General features: G+C 37.7%; 2 protein-coding genes across 2 annotated transcripts in view; both read right to left on the bottom strand.

The window, feature by feature from the left end:
- Positions 1–597: 597 nt before the first annotated feature.
- Positions 598–2,077, bottom strand: LOC126599208 (protein GL2-INTERACTING REPRESSOR 1-like). The gene is made up of 2 exons (XM_050265536.1): positions 1,583–2,077; positions 598–1,439 (listed from the first exon to the last, which is right to left on the bottom strand). Exon 2 carries the CDS (start codon positions 1,435–1,437, stop codon positions 1,069–1,071), a length of 369 nt encoding a protein of 122 aa, XP_050121493.1. The 5' UTR covers positions 1,438–1,439; positions 1,583–2,077; the 3' UTR covers positions 598–1,068.
- A 13,579-nt stretch (positions 2,078–15,656) lies between these two features.
- LOC126600410 (uncharacterized) overlaps positions 15,657–22,457 on the bottom strand; it is a 51,025-nt gene continuing 44,224 nt past the window's right edge. The window contains exon 2 of the mRNA XM_050266987.1: positions 15,657–17,057. Coding sequence (XP_050122944.1) covers positions 15,657–16,331 — 675 coding nt within the window. The 5' untranslated portion in view covers positions 16,332–17,057. The remainder of the gene's footprint in view (positions 17,058–22,457) is intronic.

Genomic DNA, 22,457 nt, shown 5'->3' with positions numbered 1-22,457 from the left:
AGAGTCGAAGTTTGGTTATGATGTGTAAACAATTTCTTTACCACTACTGTTTTGATTGTTGATTTATTGTTGTTTTCAAAGAAGATTGTGAATCAAAGGAAAGAGCAAAAGTCGAACTTTAGGTATGGAGCAAAAGTCGAACTTTAGTTATGGAGCTAAAGTTAAGTCGAACTTATGGAGCAAAAGTCGAACTTTAGTTATGAATGCAAAAGCGAGTCATCTATCACTAAAGCTATGCGCTATCGTGGCAACTTTATATGATTTGGTTATGGAATGACGGATAGTGAGTCGTATGTTTGGGTTAAGGTCCCAGGTTTCAATTTGTCCATAATTTGAACAGAAGTTCAGCAAGTTTATATATGGACCCAGTGGGGACCAAAATTTGTCCACTCTTGCCTGAAAAGCTCGATCTGCAGCTTTTAACCTGAAATCAGATTTCGCTTTCAAGCAAAACATGCACTTCACTTGCAAAAATGAAACACAGAAAAATCTACAGAGAGCTAGGTTTTACCCATGCATGTGCAACTACCTGGTAAGCTGTGATTGGATATGGTAAAACCATATGAAGACAGAAAAAGGTAAAGGCAACGACAAATATGACCTGACATTTTTTCTCATATGAAAATGTTGGGCAGTTACAGTTAAACCGTTTTACGTCATTGTCCTTCTGCTAAAGGGTTAACAAAAGCAGAAACAAACACCTTTCACCCCACCTACCAAACCCCATGGTGCAAGCCCAATTGCCCATCATCCATAACCTAATTTCTAAGATTAGCAAGGTAAATAAAAAAGATAAAACCAAATAGGTAGTGATATTCGCGCTCCACTCAATTTCAGACACCTGGTTAACAAGACTCAACCCAATTAACTGAGGATGAATTGAGCCTTGTCTAAGTTAAATATTTTCCGTTATTTTTAAATAGCGAAAAATGTAGTTGAAATGGAGTGCCAATAGCGTTGCCCTCAGAAGGGAAAAAAGGGTTGGAAATAGAAAGAGCCTAACATCAAGTCCTAGTAAATTTGAAAAGAAAAAAAAGCCCAAAAAAGGAAATAAGGGGATAGACTACTCTAGCACTTAGCTCTTTTAGCACTTTTTTTTAGCTCCTCCTTGTCCTTGAGGTTGGGGGGGGTGGTGGTGGTTGTGTCATGAAGAAAGTCTAGCAAAACAGTGCTCTTGCATTTAGGGCATTTAGGGTCGTCCTCCGAGAGCATCACATACATGAGGCACCTAGGGCATCCGACTAGCACCATGGAAGTGGTCTCCGGGCTGAAATTGTCGTCCTGATTCAGCTCCAACGACACACATGAGCTTGGCGGTGACGTAGGTGAAACAGTTGCCGATCTTCGTGGTGACTCTGCCAGTTGCTGATTAGCCCTCGGTGGTGACAGGTTCAGCTTTAGGTCAAGCTTCGGACCGCCTCCGTTTCGCCTACTCATGGCTTTGGCATCAAAAAAAAAAAAAAAAAAAAACCTTCAGCTCTAATTTAAAATCAAGCACACCCAAAATTAAAACATGTAAACACTATGGAATTCAAGAATCATCTATTACCGCCGAAGTTTAAAGTAGTAATATCGTTTGTACCTTACAATTGTCAAGAGGGCTTGTGGAAAGGGAGAAGGAGGATTGGAATATTGGATAACTTGTTTTTGGGGTTGGGAGAAAGTTGGGTTAGGCAAAAACCAGGAAAAGATGAGGGAACAAAAACATGGTCGTTGGGGAGAGGTGGTGTATGGACCTCAAAACACCATATATATATATATATATACACACAAAGGGAAGTGAAGGGGAGGGAGAGGAAGATGGATTTGCTTTAATGCTTAATTAAATTATGGGGGAGAGGTGGAGGGTATAGGATGAGAGAGAGAATTGTTTAGAGAGAGAGAAAGAGTGATAGGAATTAAATTGAATTGGATTGAATTGAAGTATTTGGGTAGAAGAAGAGTGTAAATTGAGGCCAGGAAATGTATTAATTGTTGGAAATATCGCAATAAGAATGCAGGAAATAGAAATTTGCAGTAAATATTGCAATTACAAATAGTGCAGCACAGCAGGGGAAGGAAGGGATGAAGGCATTGCCTTCATTCATTGCTTAGGCTAGTCGGTGTTTAATATCCGAGAGATGGCCAAAAAAATACAGCACAGGAAAAACCCAACGGCTTTAAAGCTAACCCTCCTTCCTCCCTCCACCAAATATTAAATTAACAAGCAACACACCAAAGAGAATTAAATGGATTTCTTGGAAAATTGAATTGTAACAACTATAAACTCGATTTTGATCTCATTTTGCCCCTATAATTCGAAAGTCATCACTTTACTTCCTAAAATTCAAATTTTGCTCCACTTTATTGTGTTTTCATTTCTTGTTTCATATCCTTAAAGACTAAATTGGAGTGAATTTTGAATTTTAGGAAGTAAAGTGACGAGTTTTAAATTTTAGAGGGCAAAATGAAATCAAAATCGAGTCACAGATGCGTATCTAAAAAAAGCCTATTATATACAATTTTACCCATCTACATCAGCAACTTTAACGGCTATTTGACAAAAAAAAAAAACCAAAAACATGGTAAAGTGGAGCAAATTTTGAATTTTAGGAAGTAAAATGACAGCTTTTGAATTACAAGAACTAAAGTGGAATCCAAATCAAGCGGTAACTAAAAATAAGCATAAAAACTATATCTCAATAACATGTCATAAAATGGAATTAAACACTTAAAAACACAAAGGGCCATTTAATTTTCACAATCTGAAATAACATTTCAAGATACAGAAAATTAAATGACAAGCCATTTATCTCCTTCTCTTGTTTTGTTAGCTCAGTAAATACTAAATACCATTGATCCTGTTTTTGAAGAAATTATAGCAATGGTCCCTCAACTCTAACCTAATTGGAGTGATGGTTCGTCAACTAAAATTTTGTGACCAGTGATCCCTTAACTCATCAAAACGTGCGGCTATGGTCAGTTTTGTCAACTCTGTTAGAACTTCCGTCAAAATAAGTCATGCGACACGCACGTAAAGTTGAATCAAAGGACAAATAAGGAAAACCAAACGAGAAAAATTGTAGCAATGATCCTTCAACTTTAACCTAATTGAAGAAATGGTCCCTCAACTTTAACATTGTTAGAGCAATGGTCTCAACTTGAACCCAATTGTAGCAATGGTCCTTCCAACATGACTCATTTTGACAGAATTTTGACGAAGTTGACGAAAATGACCATATATGCATGTTTTGATGAGTTAAGTGACCAATGGTCATGAAATTTTAGTTAAGGGATAATTGTTCTAATTAGATTAAAGTTAAGGGATCATTGCTACAATTTTCTCCTATGTTTTTATATATTAAAAGTCCACTGCATTAGCTCATTTTATTTTAGTATAGTTACGTTGGTAAGAGCAGTACGTTTCTTCTCTGCATCCAAATTTGAATTTCCTTCTTATAATTTAAATTAATTTAACATAGAACGTATAAAAAATCTATATAACATTCTCTTCTTCTTTCTGGAAAACAAAGATCAAAATAAATTACATTACATCACACGTCTTAATTGAAAGCTCCCCAATTAGCTTAGCTAGTGATATATACATAATACATGTCAGGTGTGGTTGGCCAACAATACCTATCACAGAAGTTATGTTGTTATCAAATCTCATAAAACTACTAAATTTACAGTGCCAGGTGTGTTTCTAGGCCTTCTTTCATTGATTTTCGAGAGCGAAAGGAAACTGATATATATTTGGGTTTCTTTTTTAAGTCTAAGCTTAGCAGTGGACATATCTAAATAGACTTTCTAAAGTTAGGTTCTCCCTACAAATTAGGGAACCCCTTGAATCTTCGATTTAATAATATATACACACACTCGTATATACTGCTCAAACAAATATGTACGTTTCAGACATAAGTTTAGCCATAAGTTAGTTAAAGGCTTAGAGCAGTGTGTTTCATCTCTTATGTACATTCAAAGTTCGAATCATCTTTCCCATTGTTTAGATAAATTTAGTATATTTATGTTAATTGTATGTTCAAAAATACAACAACAAATATGTAATTACTATCTGATTTTTTTTTTTTCGTTATTTCTTCAATTATGCAGAGAGGAGTAGACTATGTAATTTCCAGTTCATATATTAAAATTGGGTTTAGCATGGTCAATGACTCAAATTGGATGCAATATTGAATAGGTGGGGTGCATTAAGGTGTCCCATCTAAATCAATTTGCATCACTGTTTTTTAAAAAAATGACTCAATCTGGAAATTGCTTGTATAGAAGGATAAAAAAAAAAGGGTCAGTATTTATAAATATGAAAATGTTCATTTTATTGTTTTTTATTTGAAAAAAATGAAAAAAAAGTTGGAAAGGAGATTAAAAAAAAAACGTATTTGTGAAAGTTTAATTTTGCTCATTATGAAACTTCAAGTTCTCAAATTCAAGTCTACGAGTGCAGAAACTTGGGTTGAGTTGTCGGTGCATTGTTTGGCGTTAGGCGAATTTATATTCTTGCTAAGGGCGAGTTTTGTGTTCTCTTTATGTTATAGGCGAGTGTGAGTTCTCAAGTGTGCTCTCAATATAGTCATATGGATATGTCATGTTATGTTAATTTGTAGCTTATCTATTTCAGTAGCAACTATCATATTGGTGGCTGATTTATATGGTTTTAATTATCGTCGGTAGTGTGTTATTCTCTCCAAAAAATTTATGTTGAAATTGGTCACTAAAAATTATTTACTTATATTCAATAATCAATATTATATTTTTTTCTTTATAAAAAAGTCGAGTATTATGTGGTATAGAGCAAATGGTAAATGATGATTTTAAACACACATTAAGTTTCTCTTATGAAATTCCTATTGAGCATTGATGATATTATGAAATCCAATTCGTATATGGTGTTGTAATTTGTAAGAAAATAAATGGTTTGACCAAAAAAAGAAAAAAAAAGAACTGTGAGAAAAATGGTTAGTGATCAAAACTTAAGAACTGGCTTTCTCTGTCGGAAAGACATCCTCTCAGGATATTTTCCTCCTAATTCACCAAGTTCAGGGATCCGGGCCGTTGAAAATTGGTCCAACGGCTAAGTTATTATAACTTTTAAAGTAGACCCCTATTTGTAGCCGTTGAATCAGATTTTAATGGCTCAGATCCCCGGACTTGGTGGATTAGGAGAAAGGGATCCGGCACTTTCCTTCTATGTCAGATTCTTGATGAGCTTTTGTCTACTTTTCTCATACATTACTTCAAAAACTAACACGTAGCATGACAAAGTTGCTAAATTACTAATAGGTATTATTATTGGCACTTTAAAAATATCAGCATGCCCTCCCCTATATACAAGTTTTCACTTGAGCACAATATGATTCTTTTGGAGCGCACTCTCCAAGTTTGAGGGTTTCAAAATGAGTCATAAAGTTTCAATTTTCTCATATTGTACCCTGACATTTTGAACTTGTATCAGTTTGTACTTTTTGTACATGGTTGATTTAACGAAATTCCACCTACAAGAGAACAAACACCGTTAGCCTAATTAACGAACACCTTGAAGAAAGGGGAGGGTGTTAGCCAAAGGGCCTCTGATGCCCAAGTCAGAAAAGTAGTTAGAGAAAAAATAAGAACTTGAGAGAGGTATGAGTAGTAAGTTGCGATTACCATTTCCTTTATTTGACCTGGCTATTTATAGAGACTAAAGCCTAGCAGGCAGCTAGGAGGGGAGGATGCAGATCATACTAGGCAATCCTTGATGGTGCAGGCTAGTCTCCACAATCATTTTAGCAAGTAGTTCCAAATGTCCATGTTGGTAGAAAACCTGGTTCACCGAACAAGTATAAGGGGAGACTCTGAGAGTTTGCTTCTTGCCATCATTGGGCCAGGTATAACCCGATGGCAAGACATATCATGGAAGGCTCAGAGTGCCCTTGATAGGTTGGTGTCTAAAAGGGCTATTACCTACAGGATAGACGAATGTCATATACTCATGTGGTAATATGTGGTCTACCCATGACATCAAAGGTAAAATTGTCATAGTGAGCTTATGGTCCACGTGTCATTCTCCTATTAGATGTGGTTATGTCTGCACATAATCTACCTTTAAATTATGTAATAGGTGTGACCCATTTATGGGTTGGTGTCACATTTGAACTATTTGGACCAAATTCTGCAATTGGTTGTTGTTTTGAGATATAAAACATCAATTTAGTAGAAGTAGAAGTTTTACCATGAGTTTTTTATTTCCATGTTTGTCTTGCACATTAGCTGGTAAACGGGTCCTAAACTTGTCAAATCTTCAATTTAATAAAGGATCAAACGTTCAAATAGCTCAAATGCAACTTTAAAATTTTATTGGTGTAATATGAGAAGATTGAAACTTTGTGGTCCATTTTGAATATCACACCAAACTTGAAGGGTGGAAAATGTTAAATAAATAAGACTCAAAGTTTTTTGTTGAATATGTATTTGAGGATCCTATGTTTCTCTTGATTTTTATTATAAGCTGTGGAGGTAGTTTCTAAAGAAATGTGTTATCCACATGCATCTTTTTACTTTTCACACACCTTGTTAAATTCTGTCATTTGATATTCTTCAATTCATCCAATCCAACAAAAATTAGAGAGATACGTAAGAAGTAAAAAGAGGTGTATGAACATCACACCCCTTTCTAAATTGTAGCAAATCTTAGTAATTGTGAGATCTGTTTATACCATATTTAGGGCCTCGTATTTAGACCTCGTATAAATACTCGAAGGACTTAAATGTAATTATGTAATAAAGGAAGGGGCAAATATGTAATAAGTGATGAGTCATTATTCTATAAAAGGACCCCTCACCCTCACAATTAGGGGGAGGCCAATTCCTAAGGCCCCTCACCCTCTCAACGCTCTCACTCTCAGAGCTCTCTCTCTCCCTCACTTCTCAGATAAATACAATACAATCAGTGTGGACCAGTGTTCTAAAAAACGGCCTAGGCGGCCGCCTAGGCGCTGGGCGCCTAGCAACCGAGGCGTTTTTGGGCAAATCGGGAGGAAAAATCGGGTTGGGCCTAGGCGGCGCCTAGGCGGTCTAGGCGGGCTGGGCGGCTAGGCGGGTTAGGCGGGCTAGGCGGACCTAGGCGGCCCTAGGCGGCCCTAGGCGGTCCTAGGCGGTCCTAGGAGGTTTTTTTTATTTTTTATTTTTTATTAATTGCGTGCTTTTTTCTTTTTTGGTTTCATGGTGGTATACTTATGGAAATGGTGTATCTAATTTGCAAATGATGGATTTACTACAAGTTCATCCAATACTTATGGAAATAGTGTACCTAATTTGCATTTTATCATTATTTTATTATTCATACAAGTATAGTTTTTTTTAGGTGTCAATATGCATTTATTTACAAGATATACAAGAAATTTACCTAAATCCGCCTAGGCCGCCTAGGCGCCCGCCTAGGCGCCGCCTAGCCGCCTAGGCGCTAGGCGCTAGCCCGCCGCCCGACTAGCGCCTAGCGTTTTTTAGAACCTTGGTGTGGACGTAGCCCAAACCTTGGGGTGAACCACGATACATCTTGTGTCATTTACATTACTTGCATATTCACGGTCGGATTTACGTTGTTCCAAGACCTCCGGTTTTGTGCATCAACAAGATCTACATGCACCTCATGTCAGCATATTAATGGGAATTCTAATAGAGTTAGTCTTGAGGATTAATGCTACTAATTATATAATAAAAAATTAAGTACCTACACATCCGATAATTTAGTTTGAGGACCAAGTTGAGATCGCGTCATAGTTCAGAGACTAATTCACCAACTTACTTAAAAATTAACATATCTTCAGGTGCAGAACTGAAATTATAATGAGCTTCAATTTTGCTTAGTCATGCATGCGTACAAACATGAAAAGAAAGAAATTACCAGAAAAAAAAAATTACTCACATGTCCTTTTCAATACCGTTTATACTTGAACGTTGTGGTTTGGTGAACCCCTACTTCACGAGTCCACATCATCTTCTGCATTATTTGTTCGGTGTTCGGATGAATATCTGGAAAAGAAATATAGTCTTATTATAGACTCCTTAAATTTTTAATAAGATACTGTATAATATGTTTCTCATTATCAAAGGAAGAGGAGGGATCTAAATCGAAACTTTTTCAATACTAAGATTAAAATTGAAACTCTTGCAAATTGAGCTAGGCATAAATTAACTTAACTCGCTAACAAGATGAGTTTATCTTGAAACCTACCACTTAAGAGTAAAAACAACAATATCACCGTACTATAGTGGTCGCGGGCTACAAAACCAATAGTTATTCATTTGGTAAAAATATACACTATTGACCACTCTTTTAAAGAATGAAATCACCAACTATATAATAGAGATGTGATGAGAAAGTTTAGAAAGATAATACTTTTGTTCTCCTTTTTGGGATGAGCTCATTACCACACTTGTAAATAATATATCTTTACATAGAAATTTCAGAATCAGGTGTTCAATTCATTAAGCTTCATTTAAAAACCATCCCTACAACAAATCATTCAAATTAATTGCAGTATGTTTTAGTCATCCAAATATATCAAATAAATGGACGGTTCATTATGAATATGGTACTTGATACCTCCACCGTTAATTCATTTGATAAACTTGGGTGACTAAGCGAATTCCGATTCGAATTATTTTTTGTGGGAATGATCTAAAATAAAGATTAATGAAATGAACGGTTCCGATTCTGAAATTTCTACGGTGAATATACGTTATTTGCACATGGAGAATGAGCTCATTGCCCCTAAGGAGAACACAAGTATTATCCAATATAAATTAAGTAATTTTTTTTTCGTAATTCGTATAAATTACTGTATGACCATATATCTTCTGGACCACATAGAAACTATATGCTCTTTACTTATATGTAGTAGTCCGTAATATTATTAATTTTTTTAGCTGCATATATAGCGGTCAATATATTCAATAAGCAAAAAGATTTTTGTTTTAAAGAACTGGCCATTTGGTTGTAGTAAATAACAAGCTGCAGTTAGTTAATTGTTATTAAGTAGGGACTATAAATGAGAACCACCAAAGGCCAAAACTAGGTTTTGTCTTCATTACTCTAGTTTTTAAGGCATTCATGGATAACTATGTATTTGTATCTTTGAGAATACGATGGGAATTGAATATCTCTAAGTACCCATGACAAACGAACGAAACTATGAAACCGTGAATACAAAGAAGAAAACAAATAAACTAGATTAATGTCGAGACAGCTATCATTTGAAGGCTACTTTTTGACTAACTAGTAACTTGTTTTTCAAACTAAAATACAATATATATATATATATATATTTATGAGAGAGAGAGAGAGAGAGAGAGAGAGACCTTAATGTAAGAAACCCTAATATTTTCTAACAGTAGCTACCATGAGCACTTGTAGGAAATAAGGAAACCATATCTAATTCCCGAGGCTGAGGTTCTTCACGTAATCCTTGATTCCTTGCACAACGTATTTGTATACTATACTTATATATTTTTTCCTTTATACAAATAGGTTTTACCCTTTTTAAGAAAAGGAAAGTATAATTCTTTGCCAAATTGTTTGGGCTGCTGGAGAAAAACGTGCATGCAGAAAATAATTTCCATGCATGTTAAACGCTTTATTAATACAAATTATACAACTTTGTTTTCTTTTGGCATGATGCACGTTTTATTTGAACTTTCAAGTTCAACTGATTAGGGTTGACCCGGATTGTGGATCTTTCTATGGAATTTCAGTGCACTGTTTTTGTACCCTTAAAAGACCCCAATATATCAAGAAGGAAAAATGTTTGACTAGTTCTTCACCAACAAAAAAAATATATGTTTGACTAGTATTCCATGTAATATGCGTGTATATTTATATTGGAAATTGATGTCTTCAACTGTAAAATAATAGTATTTCATGCAATATGCATATATTGTAAGAATGAGGATTTTCTTCAGTTCCTCTTTGTGAGGATCTTAGGGATTCTCAAATCGTGTCCGTTCATCGTATATCGTGCGGTCTATTTTCATCAGATATTATTTATATTTAATTTTAAATAAAAGTATTTAAAATGATTTCTGGCTCACGATGTACAATGAGCAGTGTAAATGTTATTAACTGAGTTGAAAGTACAAACAAATCCTTTAGCCAGGTATCATTATTTATAGATTTATTTTTAGCTACTACATTTGTATTCTTCACAAAATATCATCACTTTACCCTTGTTTCACTTTACAACATGTACTCTTGATTTGTGTCTCAAGTACACTATTCACTATTCGGTCAATTCCGTCATAAATACCGTTAACTTGCTGATGTGGTAGGACTATTTTGGTACCTTCAGCCATTAGAAAAACTATCTTCAATCAATTTAATAATAAAAATTTGATTATAAAACTGGAAAAAAAAAACTAACTTCAGCCACCACCACAATCATCACGGCGACCCCCTTTCTTCTCTTTGATTGAGTAACATTTCTTTCTGTTCTTTGTTGATAACAGGATTAATACTAAATCGAGATATGTTTCTTCCTTCATCTCCATTTTGAATGATCACTGAAACTTATTATAAATATATAAAGAAAAAGTTTAAATCCACTGGAAAGTTTACCAGTGGTATCGTCTCACTTTCCCTTCTTTTTTTTTTTCTCTTCTTTTTTTCCTTTTTTCCCCCATCTTCTCCAGCGGAATTCGGAAATGATAAGAGCTTGAGACTTTGCCGGCGTCACATTGGGTCTAACGATCAATGAGAGAAAGAGAGAGAGAGCTGTTTATTGGTATGGGTCAAGGTCCTAAAAGACGCTAGGCATTAATCGGTTGGGGCTAGGGGCTAGGGCCTAGACGGTTAGACACGGCCGAAATAGAGACCTAAACGGATTTAAGTAAATTTATTATATATCGTAACGAATATGGACATGGATAAATACTTGAAAAAAACTCAAAAACTTAACTATTTTGACTGTTGGATTATGCCTCGAAAATATGATGTCATTTTTCTTAAAGATGGACACCCTTACTTAAGAAAAAGGTAGTGCTATCCACACACCGATTTTTATCTTTCTCACACCCTTCTTAATTCTCGGCCGTTTGATCAAATGAATTAAAAAAGATCAATGGACAAAAAATAACAATGGTGTGTGAGATGTCAAAAATTATGTGTGAACAGCACTAGCTACCCAAGAAAAATAAGTGAATAACACAGTCGATGTATTCTTTATCCAAATATAGACACTCCAACACTTGTTATTTTTACAAAGTTTGTCGATAAAACTGGACAAGAATGAAGAAGACAATGACAAACTTTCGTTGTTATAATATTAGAACTCATGTCATTGGCCAGGCATATATACAACCCTACGTTTCAAAAGGGTGAAGATCTGTTCTTAAATTTTTTTTTTGGGACATTGGATTTTCTTTTTGGTTGTGGAGATGAGTGTGAAGATGAAGGAAAATTATCTACAACATATCGATGACATAACAACCTTGTATTGACAACTATCTATAGCTATTATCTTATCTAAGGAAATAATATCTCCTAAGGTTTAAGAATTAATATTGTAATTTGATTTTGATTATTAGCGGTTCCGAGTTCTCGAGTTTAAATCATCTGTGCTTCAATTTTGCTTGTAAAACAAAATCGAGTGTCTGTACTTTTACTAATATATAGGGCAAAACCCAATTTTACGGTGTGGCTTGGCCGATATTCTACTGTTCGAAAAAAGAAGTTCGATCATAATAAAGATATAAATCAAAGCACAGTGTTTACTTGGTAAACAAATCATATCGTATATAAATGATATATACAAATCCTACCAGTTGCAGGTTATAAATTTTGATACTTTATTCATGAAACTTGAATTGAATTCTCTCAACCTCCACCTCATTGAAATGCATGCCAAAGCTAGCATTTAGTGGCATACCTACGTACAGATAATTAGCCTCTAAATCTGGGAAAAGAGATCAGAGGATTCTCTCAGAAGCCATCGAGGAGAAAGCCTGTATTCAAACTCCATGAGCATTCATTCTATTGCTTGCCTGCAAACCAAACTCCATTCAAGAAGCCATGAATTCACGATCAGAAAATTAAGTACATCTTATTTATGGCCACATTCAATTTTCCTCTGCCTTAAAACCATTCAAGAAGCTATTCCCTTTTTTTTTTCTTGTACAACGAAACACAGACCACAGCAATTATATGTGAATTTTAAAGCACACCCATCAGTAAATTTGGCTTGCTAGTAGATATTTATGCTATTAGATTTTGCAACCACAATCCACTGAATGTTATGGGATTTTATTATGGCCAAATGCATGGGTAAATTTTTACCGCTATTACTTCTTGGACTCTACATGCATGCAAGAATGATAAAAAAATCTCTGATGCACATGTAAATGTGCGAGGGTTTAGAGTTTAGGGTTTTGAGATTGCCACCACTACTCATCGTGTTTGTTTTTTATTTTTTTTATAAAAATTGGTCGTGGTAAGTCATGGTTATTCACTATTTACAGGCCAAAGGTTATAGAGAATTTCACCCTACTCGTGATCACAGTTAAGCAGATTCACTAACTCAAAACATTAAATCCGTTACCTCCCATATTTTTTTGTTTATTAGGAAGCCGCAATTTGCATCCTTACTAGTAGACCATTTGTTGTGGTTATTCGCGTTTGTATTATTCTTTTATGTAAGGAAAGTGTCTCGTTCGTAAAGAATCATGAGGAAAGTCCTCCTCAAATGTTATGCGAAATGGATTAAAAATAATAGAAGTTATCTGAAATAGGAAAATGGGCAGGTGTCGGTTTATGAATAAGACACGAACAATTGAGGATGATGAGCGAAGCAATATCCTTTATGAAACTGGATATTTTAGGCCGTTTTGCCATGTATGTATCAAATTAAGAAACGGTGTTGGCATCATCGTGGACAAGACCTTGACACAAGATGTTGTAGATGTCAAGAGGGTAGGAGATAGAATCATGGCAATCAAGATTGTAATAGGACAAGAACTTATCAATGTGATTAGTGCGTACGCACCTTAAGTAGGGTTGGATACGAGTTCGAAGGAGAAATTTTGGGAAGACCTTGGAGACTTGGTGCAAGGAATTGCTCAGACGGAGAAGTTATTTATAGGAGGAGATTTAAATGGACACGTGGGCAGAGAGACAGGCAACTATGGAGGTTTTCATGGTGGCCATGGTTTTGGGGAGAGAAACGAGGATGGGGAAGCTATCTTGGATTTTGCAATGGCATATGATCTCTTCTTAGCCAACACATTCTTTAAGAAGAGAGAAGAACATGTGATCACCTACAAGAGTGGGTCGTCAAAAACACAAATAGATGGTGGAACATGTAATCAACATCGCTTGTTGGTGATGGATGTACATACCAAAAGAGTGAGAAAAAAGAACAAGACTTGGAAGTGCCCAAGGACTAGATGGTGGAATCTAAAATATGAAAAACAAGCCATTTTCAAAGAGAAAGTAATCACCCAGTGTGTGTGGGATAGAGAGGGGGAAGCTAGTCAAATGTGGGATTCCATGGCTAGTTGTATCCGAAAAGTAGCAAAAGAGGTATTAGGAGAGTCCAAGGGCTTTGCCCCCACACCAAAAGGAATCTTGGTGGTGGAATGAGGAGGTACAAACAAAGGTGAAGGCTAAGAAGAAATGTTGTAAAGCCAAGGATAGGACAAATGAAAATGGTGAAAGGTATAGAAAAGCGAAGCAAGAGGCAAAGAAAGCTATGAGAGAAGCTAAGTTAGCGGCTTATGACGATATGTATAAGCGACTAAATACCAAAGAAGGAGAGTTGGATATCTATAAACTAGCTACAGAGAACGCGGTTAAAGACAGATGGAGAGGTTATTTTCATAATCTTTTCAATGAAGGACATGAAATGAGTGCTTCTTTAGGGGAGTTGAGTAACTCAGAAGAGTGTAGAAACTACTCTTTTTATCGTCGAATCCGGAAGGAAGAAGTGGTTGTAACTTTGAAAAAGATGAAGCATAGAAAAGCAGTAGGCTCAGATGATATACCAATCGAAGTGTGGAAAGTTTTGGGAGAGACAGGTATAACATGGCTCACTGACCTTTTCAATAGGATTTTGAAAACGAAGAAGATGCCAAATGAGTGGCGAACGAGCACTTTGATGCCTATCTACAAGAATAAGGGCGACGTATAAAATTGCATGGACTATAGGGGTATTAAGCTAATGAGTCATATAATGAAGCTCTGGGAGAGAGTCATTGAGCATAGATTGAGGCAAGAGACACAGATTTCGGACAACCAATTCAGGTTCATGCCAGGGCGCTCAACCATGGAGACAATCTATCTTTTACGAAGATTAATGGAAAGATATAGAGATGAGAAAAAGGATTTACACATGGTCTTTATAGATTTGGAAAAAGCGTATGATAGGGTCCCAAGAGACATTCTTTGGAGGATTTTAGAGAAGAAAGGAGTACGAGTAGCATATATCCAAGCTATAAAGGATATGTATGAAGGAGCAAAGACTGCCGTAAGAACTCATGAAGGACAAACCGAAAGCTTTCCCATAATTGTAGGATTACATCAAGGCTCATCCTTAAGTCCTTACCTTTTTGTGTTGGTAATGGATGAGTCAACAGGACATATTCAAGATGATATTCCTTGGTGTATGCTTTTCGCAGACGATATAGTGTTGATAGATGAAACTCAGGAAGGGGTAAATGCAAAGCTTAACCTTTGGAGAGAAGTGTTGGAATCTAAAGGTCTTCGCCTAAGCCGATCAAAGACAGAATATATGGAGTGCAAGTTCAGTGCAAATGGAGGCCAAAACGAGTTAGGGGTGAGGATCGGAGATCAAGAAATACCAAAGAGCGACCGTTTTCGTTACCTAGGATCTATCTTGCAAAAGAACGGAGAATTAGATGGAGATCTCAACCATAGAATACAAGCTGGATGGATGAAGTGGAAGAGTGCATCCGGCGTGTTGTGTGACCGCCGTATGCCACTGAAGCTCAAGGGAAAATTTTATAGGACGGCAATAAGGCCGGCGATGCTGTATGGCATAGAATGTTGGGCGGTGAAGCATCAACACGTACACAAAATGGGTGTAGCGGAGATGAGGATGCTTCGTTGGATGTGTGGGCGTACGAGAAAGGATAAGATTAGGAATGAGGATATCCGGGGTAAAGTAGGAGTAGCCGAAATTGAAGGAAAGATGAGAGAAAATCGGTTACGGTGGTTTGGACATGTGCAAAGAAGACCTACTGACGCTCCGATTAGAAGATGCGACCATAGGACAGAGGTTCAGGGCCGAAGGGGTAGAGGAAGACCTAGGAAAACTTTGGAAGAGACTCTAAGAAAAGATTTAGAGTACTTGGATCTAACGGAGGACATGACACAGGATCGAGCACAATAGCGTTCTAAGATTCATATAGCCGATCCCACTCAGTGACTTGGATTTTCCAAGTCTCCAACCGAGAAGTTTTCCTCACTCGGGAAATTAAGGGAACACTACCTCAACCTACATGCTCCACTCACAAAGCTTCAACAAAAGAAAATTCAAAGAACTTAGCGAAGAAGGTTTTGGTGTATTTAACACAATACGTTGAAATGAAGGAAATCTTATTTATTGATATCCCCGATAAGTTACAAATATGTACATATACATGAGTCAAAATAAACAAACAAGAGGGAGCCTTCACAAAGGTTGCTTCGAAGAAGTCTCCGCAGTCAGTAGAGCCCCAGAAAGAGAAGGCACCGGAGGGGGATCATTCGGAGCCTCAATACTAGACAGAACCCTAGAAGGAGGAGGCATCAGAGGTTGATCATTTGGAGCTTCATTATGCAGTACAGCCCCAGAAGACGAAGGCAATAAATGCCTTTGGAACAAACCCACAAATCTCTGATGATCAAGTAAAACCTGACCATCAGATTCCTTCATCTGGTCAAGCTTCCTCTTCATGTTTATAGCATAGTCATGTGCGAGCCGGTGCAACTGTTTATTCTCATGCTTGAACCCTCTAATCTCCTGTTTGAGACTCATCACTTCAGCCGCCAATGATTCAACTTGGCGGGTTCGAGCAAATAAGCGTTGGGCCATATTAGACACAGAACCTGCACACTGAACACTGAGAGCCAGAAAATCCTTAACAGCCAACTCATCAGATCGTTTGGAAAGTAGTCTGTTATCTTTAGGAGTGAGAAGGTTCCTGGCCACCACCGCAGCGGTCATATCATTCTTCATCACGGAATCCCCAACGGTAAGAGGACCAGTATGGGAGACGAAGGATGGGCGCCATATGTTGTCTAGAGAAGGCGTGGCTGCCTTTTCAACAAGGTTCAAGTCAAAACGACGGTCGGAGGGGCCAGACATTTTCAAAGATGTTGAAGAGAGAAGAGGTCGGACAAATCAAGATCTTAGAAGTGCAAGAATGGAGCTTCTACTGGTGGAGATTCAAGTGTGTTTTGGAACTTAATGCCAGCCTCTATAAAAATCTGCACTCGACGGAGCTTCAGAAATCGAAGAGGCGCCTGCTCAGAAATCGAAGAGGCATTTGCTTTCTCAAAAGCTGGGCTGCTCAGAGACCACGAGGGTCGATCTCAGAAATCGAAGTGGCGTTTGCTTTCTCAAAAGCTGGGCTGCTCAAAGACCACGAAGGCCGATCTCAGAAATCGAAGAGGCACCTACTTTTCCAGCCTTGTCAGCACCTGTCACACGCACACTCAGCTTTGCAGAAATTATGGGTATTCTGTCGAAGATTTCTGGTGAAGTAGAAAGCACATGAATCTTACTGTTCAATCACCCACTTCCCACACGCAACATTAGCTCATAGGTACCACAGATAACTTTGCCAAAGTTCTCTGACAAAGTTGAGACACGTGAAGCTTGCAGCTCCCACTACATCGCTCTGACCAAGAAGGGTAAAAGAATAGCAAAGAAACAGCACTAACAAAGTTTAGACACATAAATTTTGAAGGTCTAGCTACCATATTATTACCCACAAGGGTAAAGGAACAGTACCACTGCTGGATAATTGGAAAGTCCCTGTGTGTCAACCTCTGTGCTTCGTGCCAAGGTGGACTAGCAAACGTGCCCAACCTTAACTCACATTCGAGAAAACACTCCCAACAAGATTGCTTGCTCCAAAACCGAAGAGACACCGCCCTCCGAATCTCGAGAGCCAGACTCCCAATATGATTACTTTCTCAAAAATCGAGAGACACCGCTCTCCGAATCTCGAGAGCCAAACCCCCAGCAGGATTGCTTTCTCAAAAATTGAAGAGGCATCGTTCTCCGAATCTCGAGAGCCAGATCCCCGACAGGATTGCTTGTTCGAAAACCGAAGAGGCACCATTTTCCCAACTTCAAGAGCCCGATCTCCTTGGATAAAGCTTGTCTGTAATCGTCACACGCAACATCAGCTTTCCAGATACCACAGACCACTTTTTCAAAGTGCTCTGACAGAGTTAAAACATGTGAAGCTGGCAGTTCCCACTACCGTGTTATGACCAAGCAGGGTAAAGGAATAGCATTACTACTTGTTGTTAGGGAGACTCCTATATATGTCGACCTTCATCCTTAACGGACAGGCAGACCTGCAAAAATGCTCAACCCTTCCTCATACCTGAGAGGGCACTCCCAACGAAGCCTTTCGAAATATTCAGCTTTCTTTCCCCTCGATAATACCTCTGCAAACAAGCTATACTAGAGCAAGAATATCCCATATCATCAGGGTTAAAAGCAAGAGTATCCCATATCATGCTTTTTCCCTGTCTTTTCCTTTGACCTTGTTCTTACCTGCAAGACAAGGAGAAAGAGAGCAATCAGTCAACACTTGGAATCAAGCTTCCAGTTAGGAACTGACTGCCTGGAACCCCTTACCTGATTACTTACCTGGCATTGCTCTCGAGTACTCATCTTCAACATCTTATGCTTCCAGGGAAGATACCGCATCTGCCTGAGGAACAGATAGGGCAAGTGAAAAGGATACAAGGAAGCATGTGGAGACAAGCGTAACAGCACACGTGCCGATACATCCCCTACTCTGTCAAAAGCAAAAGTATCCCATATCAGCAGGGTCGAACGTACTCTAGATTTGATGGACTTGTTTTGACCCTCAAATTCTTCAGTCGGCCTTATACTCTGGAAGAAATCAGAAAACCCTCCAGCCCAGTTCAAGAATAAGCCTGTGGAAAGTTACTTCTTCAAAAGCAAAAGTATCTCATATCATCTCTTCTTATTTTTCTTCTCTTTATCCTTCATGCTACCTGCAAGATAGGGAAAATGTGAACAATCAGCCGGAACTCGAAATCAAAGTTCTGATCTGGGACTGATTGCTTGGAGCTCTGATTGCTTACCTTGTCTGTCACCTCTTTCAGCAGATCCCCTAGCTCGGCGACTTGGGGGACTCCTACTACATGGTTTGTATCGCGCTTGACCAAGCCTGAAACTACAAGTACGCTTCAAGTGAAATTGATACATTACCTTGTGCATCTCCATTAGTTAAAGATACCACCCCTGGATGGAGGAAGAGTACTTCCAGAGAAGATGCCACATCTACCTATGAGACAGATAAGGCAAGTCAAGACGATACCACACTCCAGTACTTAGAAGTTTCGTGATTACGAGATCATTCTCCCACAATATTTCCTAATGTCATTTGTACTAAATCATTCACTTGTACTCACTAAAGGAGAGCTTGAACCTATGTACTTGTGTAAACCCTTCACAATTAATGCGAACTCCTCTATTCCGTGGACGTAGCCAATCTGGGTGAACCACGTACATCTTGTGTTTGCTTTCCTATCTCTATCCATTTATATACTTATCCACATTAATGACCGGAGCAATCTAGCGAAGATCACAAAAAGCGACTGTTTTCGCTACCTAGGATCTATCTTGCAAGAGAACAGAGAATTAGATGGAGATCTTAACCATAGAATACAAGCTGGATGGATGAAGTGTAAGAGTGCATCCGGCGTGTTGTGTGACCGTCGTAGGCCACTGAAGCTCAAGGGAAAATTTTATAGAACGGCAATAAGGCCAGCGATGTTGTATGGCACATCATGTTGGGCGGTGAAGCATCAACACGTACACAAAATGGGTGTAGTGGAGATGAGGATGCTTCGTGGGATGTAAAGATTGGGAATGAGGATATCCGAGGTAAAGTAGGAGTAGCCGAAATTGAAGGAAAGATGAGAGAAAATCGGTTACGGTGGTTTGGACATGTGCAAAGAAGGCCTACTGACGCTCCGGTTCGAAGATGTGACTACGGGACAGAGGTTCAGGGCCGAAGGGGTAGAGGAAGACCTAGGAAAACTTTGGAAGAGGCCCTAAGAAAAGACTTAGAGTACTTGGATCTAACGGAGGACATGACACAAAACCGAGCGTAATGGCGTTCTAGGATTCATATAGCCGACCCCACTTAGTGGGAAAAGGCTTTGTTGTTGTTGTTGTATCACGTTTACTAAATATTTCTAATTATACGTGTCGCAGGTATGAGTATAAGATTTATATAAGACTTTTTGTTGTATCATATATTAGGCTTGGGTATTGGGCCCTCATTATTTAGCCCATGATTTATGTGAGAGATGTGAGAAATCCTTTTTATATAAAAAGGATCATTCACCCTCACTTTAGGAGGATGACAAACTTAGCCTCTCTAGCAACAAGCCCCAATTTATATAGTGAAAACCAGATCTACACCAATGTGAACATAGTCCCAACTTGAGGTGAATCATGATATATCGATGTATTCTTGTGTGTCTGTGATTTAGATCGGATTTATGTTGTTCAGATCAATCCGAATTTTTGCACTTCAACATTTGGCGCCGTCTGTGCATCAACTTATATCGGGTTGATAATAAACATAAGAGATTTACTTTGTGGACAAAGATAAATCGTTTCACGCGACATGAGATTCTTCACAAGCACAAATGCAAGTGTGGGTTATGCATTTTCTCTCTTTTTATATAAAGATTGAATCTTCTTACATGCTAAATTTAGGGTTTTATTTACAATTGAATTCAAGGTCGATCTTGTAAGTTCTAACCCAAAAAATAAAGTCAGAGAAGAAAGGGGTTTGACTGGGCATTACCAAGAATCCCATTTTTGTTCAGCACCAAAAACTTCTAGTACACATTACACTTTGATGAGTTTAACAATATCTATTAGAAAATTGGTCACTAAAGCCATTCATAATAATACATGGAATAGTAACAATACGTACTTGTATTGCTGGCACACACAAACTTCTCATGTTTTAGGCTTTAGGGTTTAGGCGAGTTGTTACATAATTTTCAGACCAAACAGCCAGGTGCTGAGGGGGTAGGGTTGGATCAATAAATTTGGTGTTAATTATATTTCAACCAAGGTTGGTTGTCTGTGCTTCCTAATGCGGAATATATGTGGTTTAATCATAAAGCTGGTGAGTTACTGAGGGACTGAGTTGAAATGTCCTTCTTAGTTGGTTTCTCTTTAAATTAAGCGGCACATGGAATGAAAAATTAGAGGAACCAATAAATGTGCCTCCATTAGTATGTGATTAATATCGAAGGCTACAGATTAGCGACCATGATTAATTCTTCCGACTCCAACCATATAATCAAGACAATGTATGCATGGCAACCAACACATGCATATTTTCTGGAGAACTCCGTTTGATTTTGATTGAGAGGCTTATGGTTTGGAAAATAATTTCACATGTATTGTTTTTTCTTTCTTTTTTCTCTAGATGTTTCTGATGTAATTGTTTATGATGAGGAGATTAATAAATAAAGTGTTTTTGAGATTCTATTCAATCGAGAGAGCTTCTTCGGTGTCATCAGTTTTTTATAACTATGTGTTCAGTCACGTGATAAAGTAGAAACATGTTGTATACTATGTTAACTGGCAATATGACAAAAAAATTCAATGGAGAGCTTTTGTGAGACATATTTGTGGAGGATTCGAAGACATTACTACATAAGATTACTGGAGCTTCTTCTACCTATGTGTGTTCATCGCCTAGCTTACTATGCTCTTTATTTTTAGTAGTTGTTGAACCTGGTTTGAGGAAACTGCTGACCTCATTTTAGACTTATTGTTAGAAGAATGTTGTAGTGGGTTGTTGCCACCTTGTTGTATTGTGTTGTTCTTTTCAATAAAAACTGTCAACTTTTATAATAATAAAAATGGAGGGCTTATTGGGTGTCTAGCTGTATATAATTACATGTCCAGTTGTCCAGTTATGTATTGAGAGATATAGAAATTTAGTTTCTGGTTAAATACATTACGAGATGTTTTTCCATACTTTTCGCATTCAGTTCAAGCTTGCTGCGCCTTTTGATCAACCTGAACAACATATACAAATCCCTCAACCCCTTTTTTAATAGATAACTAATGGACTATCATTCACTATTTTACTAAAAATGGAACGTAACGGTCTTGTTTTGTTTCTCAATTGAAAAGAGATCTCTTAAGTAATCGGAGAAGCACTTTGATAATAAACATACAATTGTATACAACGTTACTGAAAGGACGGATTTTCTCCTATGGGTGGTTGAGATTCCCATTTATGGATGATACGTGCAAGACATAAATATGAAAACAGTTCCCCCTTTGAATCACAATGAACACAAGTTGACAGAAAATTTACTTATTTCTGTGTGACATTGGTTAGGACGGCTTCAACTATTTTCAGAACCGAGGAGGTTGCGGATCTCTGTTTCGAGTGTCTTGGGCTACCAAGAAGGGGAAATCAACCGGATATGATTAGCCTAAACTTGCAATGTCTATTATTTTGCTGAAGTTACAGCATTTAGATCTATACAAGGACCTAAAAATAGTTTCTCAAGAAATTCTTATTTTTATGGGATTCATTTTACTTTTTCATATATTGTGAAAGGGAAATCATATCAAGCAAAAAGCATAGGCCATGTTCGGTATTGCTTTTTTTCACTGAAAAGCGGTTTTATTTTAAAGTTAGGTAGTAAAAACTTTAAGTAAAATTAAAATATTATGCTTATTTTAAAAGCAATAGCCTTCGGACAACAAATGAACAAAACATTTAATGAATATCTCAATTCTCTTGATACCCTCACTAGTGTTTAAGAATGACATGTTTTCACCATTCTTTGTGTTTTACGCGCTTTATCTAACGACTAACGAACAAACCACCACCACCTACCGTTGCCACCACACCGTGACCACCATCGCCACAAATAACACCCTCTCCACCACCGCCATTGTAGCCACCACCACTTCGCTGCCACCTCGTCACCATCGTTGCCCTTACACCCCACCATTACCACAACCACCACTACCTTACTGCAACTTGGCCTGCTATCTAAAAGTACATACCGATTTTCAAGGCCCCTAACCATGAACGTAGGTTGACTTCTGACATGTAGGAGCAAAGCAGAATCAAAGGTAAAAAAATAGGTATTATCTAAAGTTTAACAACCTTGAGCACCCAAATGCCTCAAGACTTCATTGCACCTACTACAAAGAGGTCCCTTG

Source organism: Malus sylvestris, chromosome 14 (genome assembly GCF_916048215.2).
Source record: "Malus sylvestris chromosome 14, drMalSylv7.2, whole genome shotgun sequence".
In the NCBI taxonomy this organism is placed as follows: domain Eukaryota; kingdom Viridiplantae; phylum Streptophyta; class Magnoliopsida; order Rosales; family Rosaceae; genus Malus; species Malus sylvestris.
This window is presented reverse-complemented; position numbering and strand designations above follow the sequence as displayed.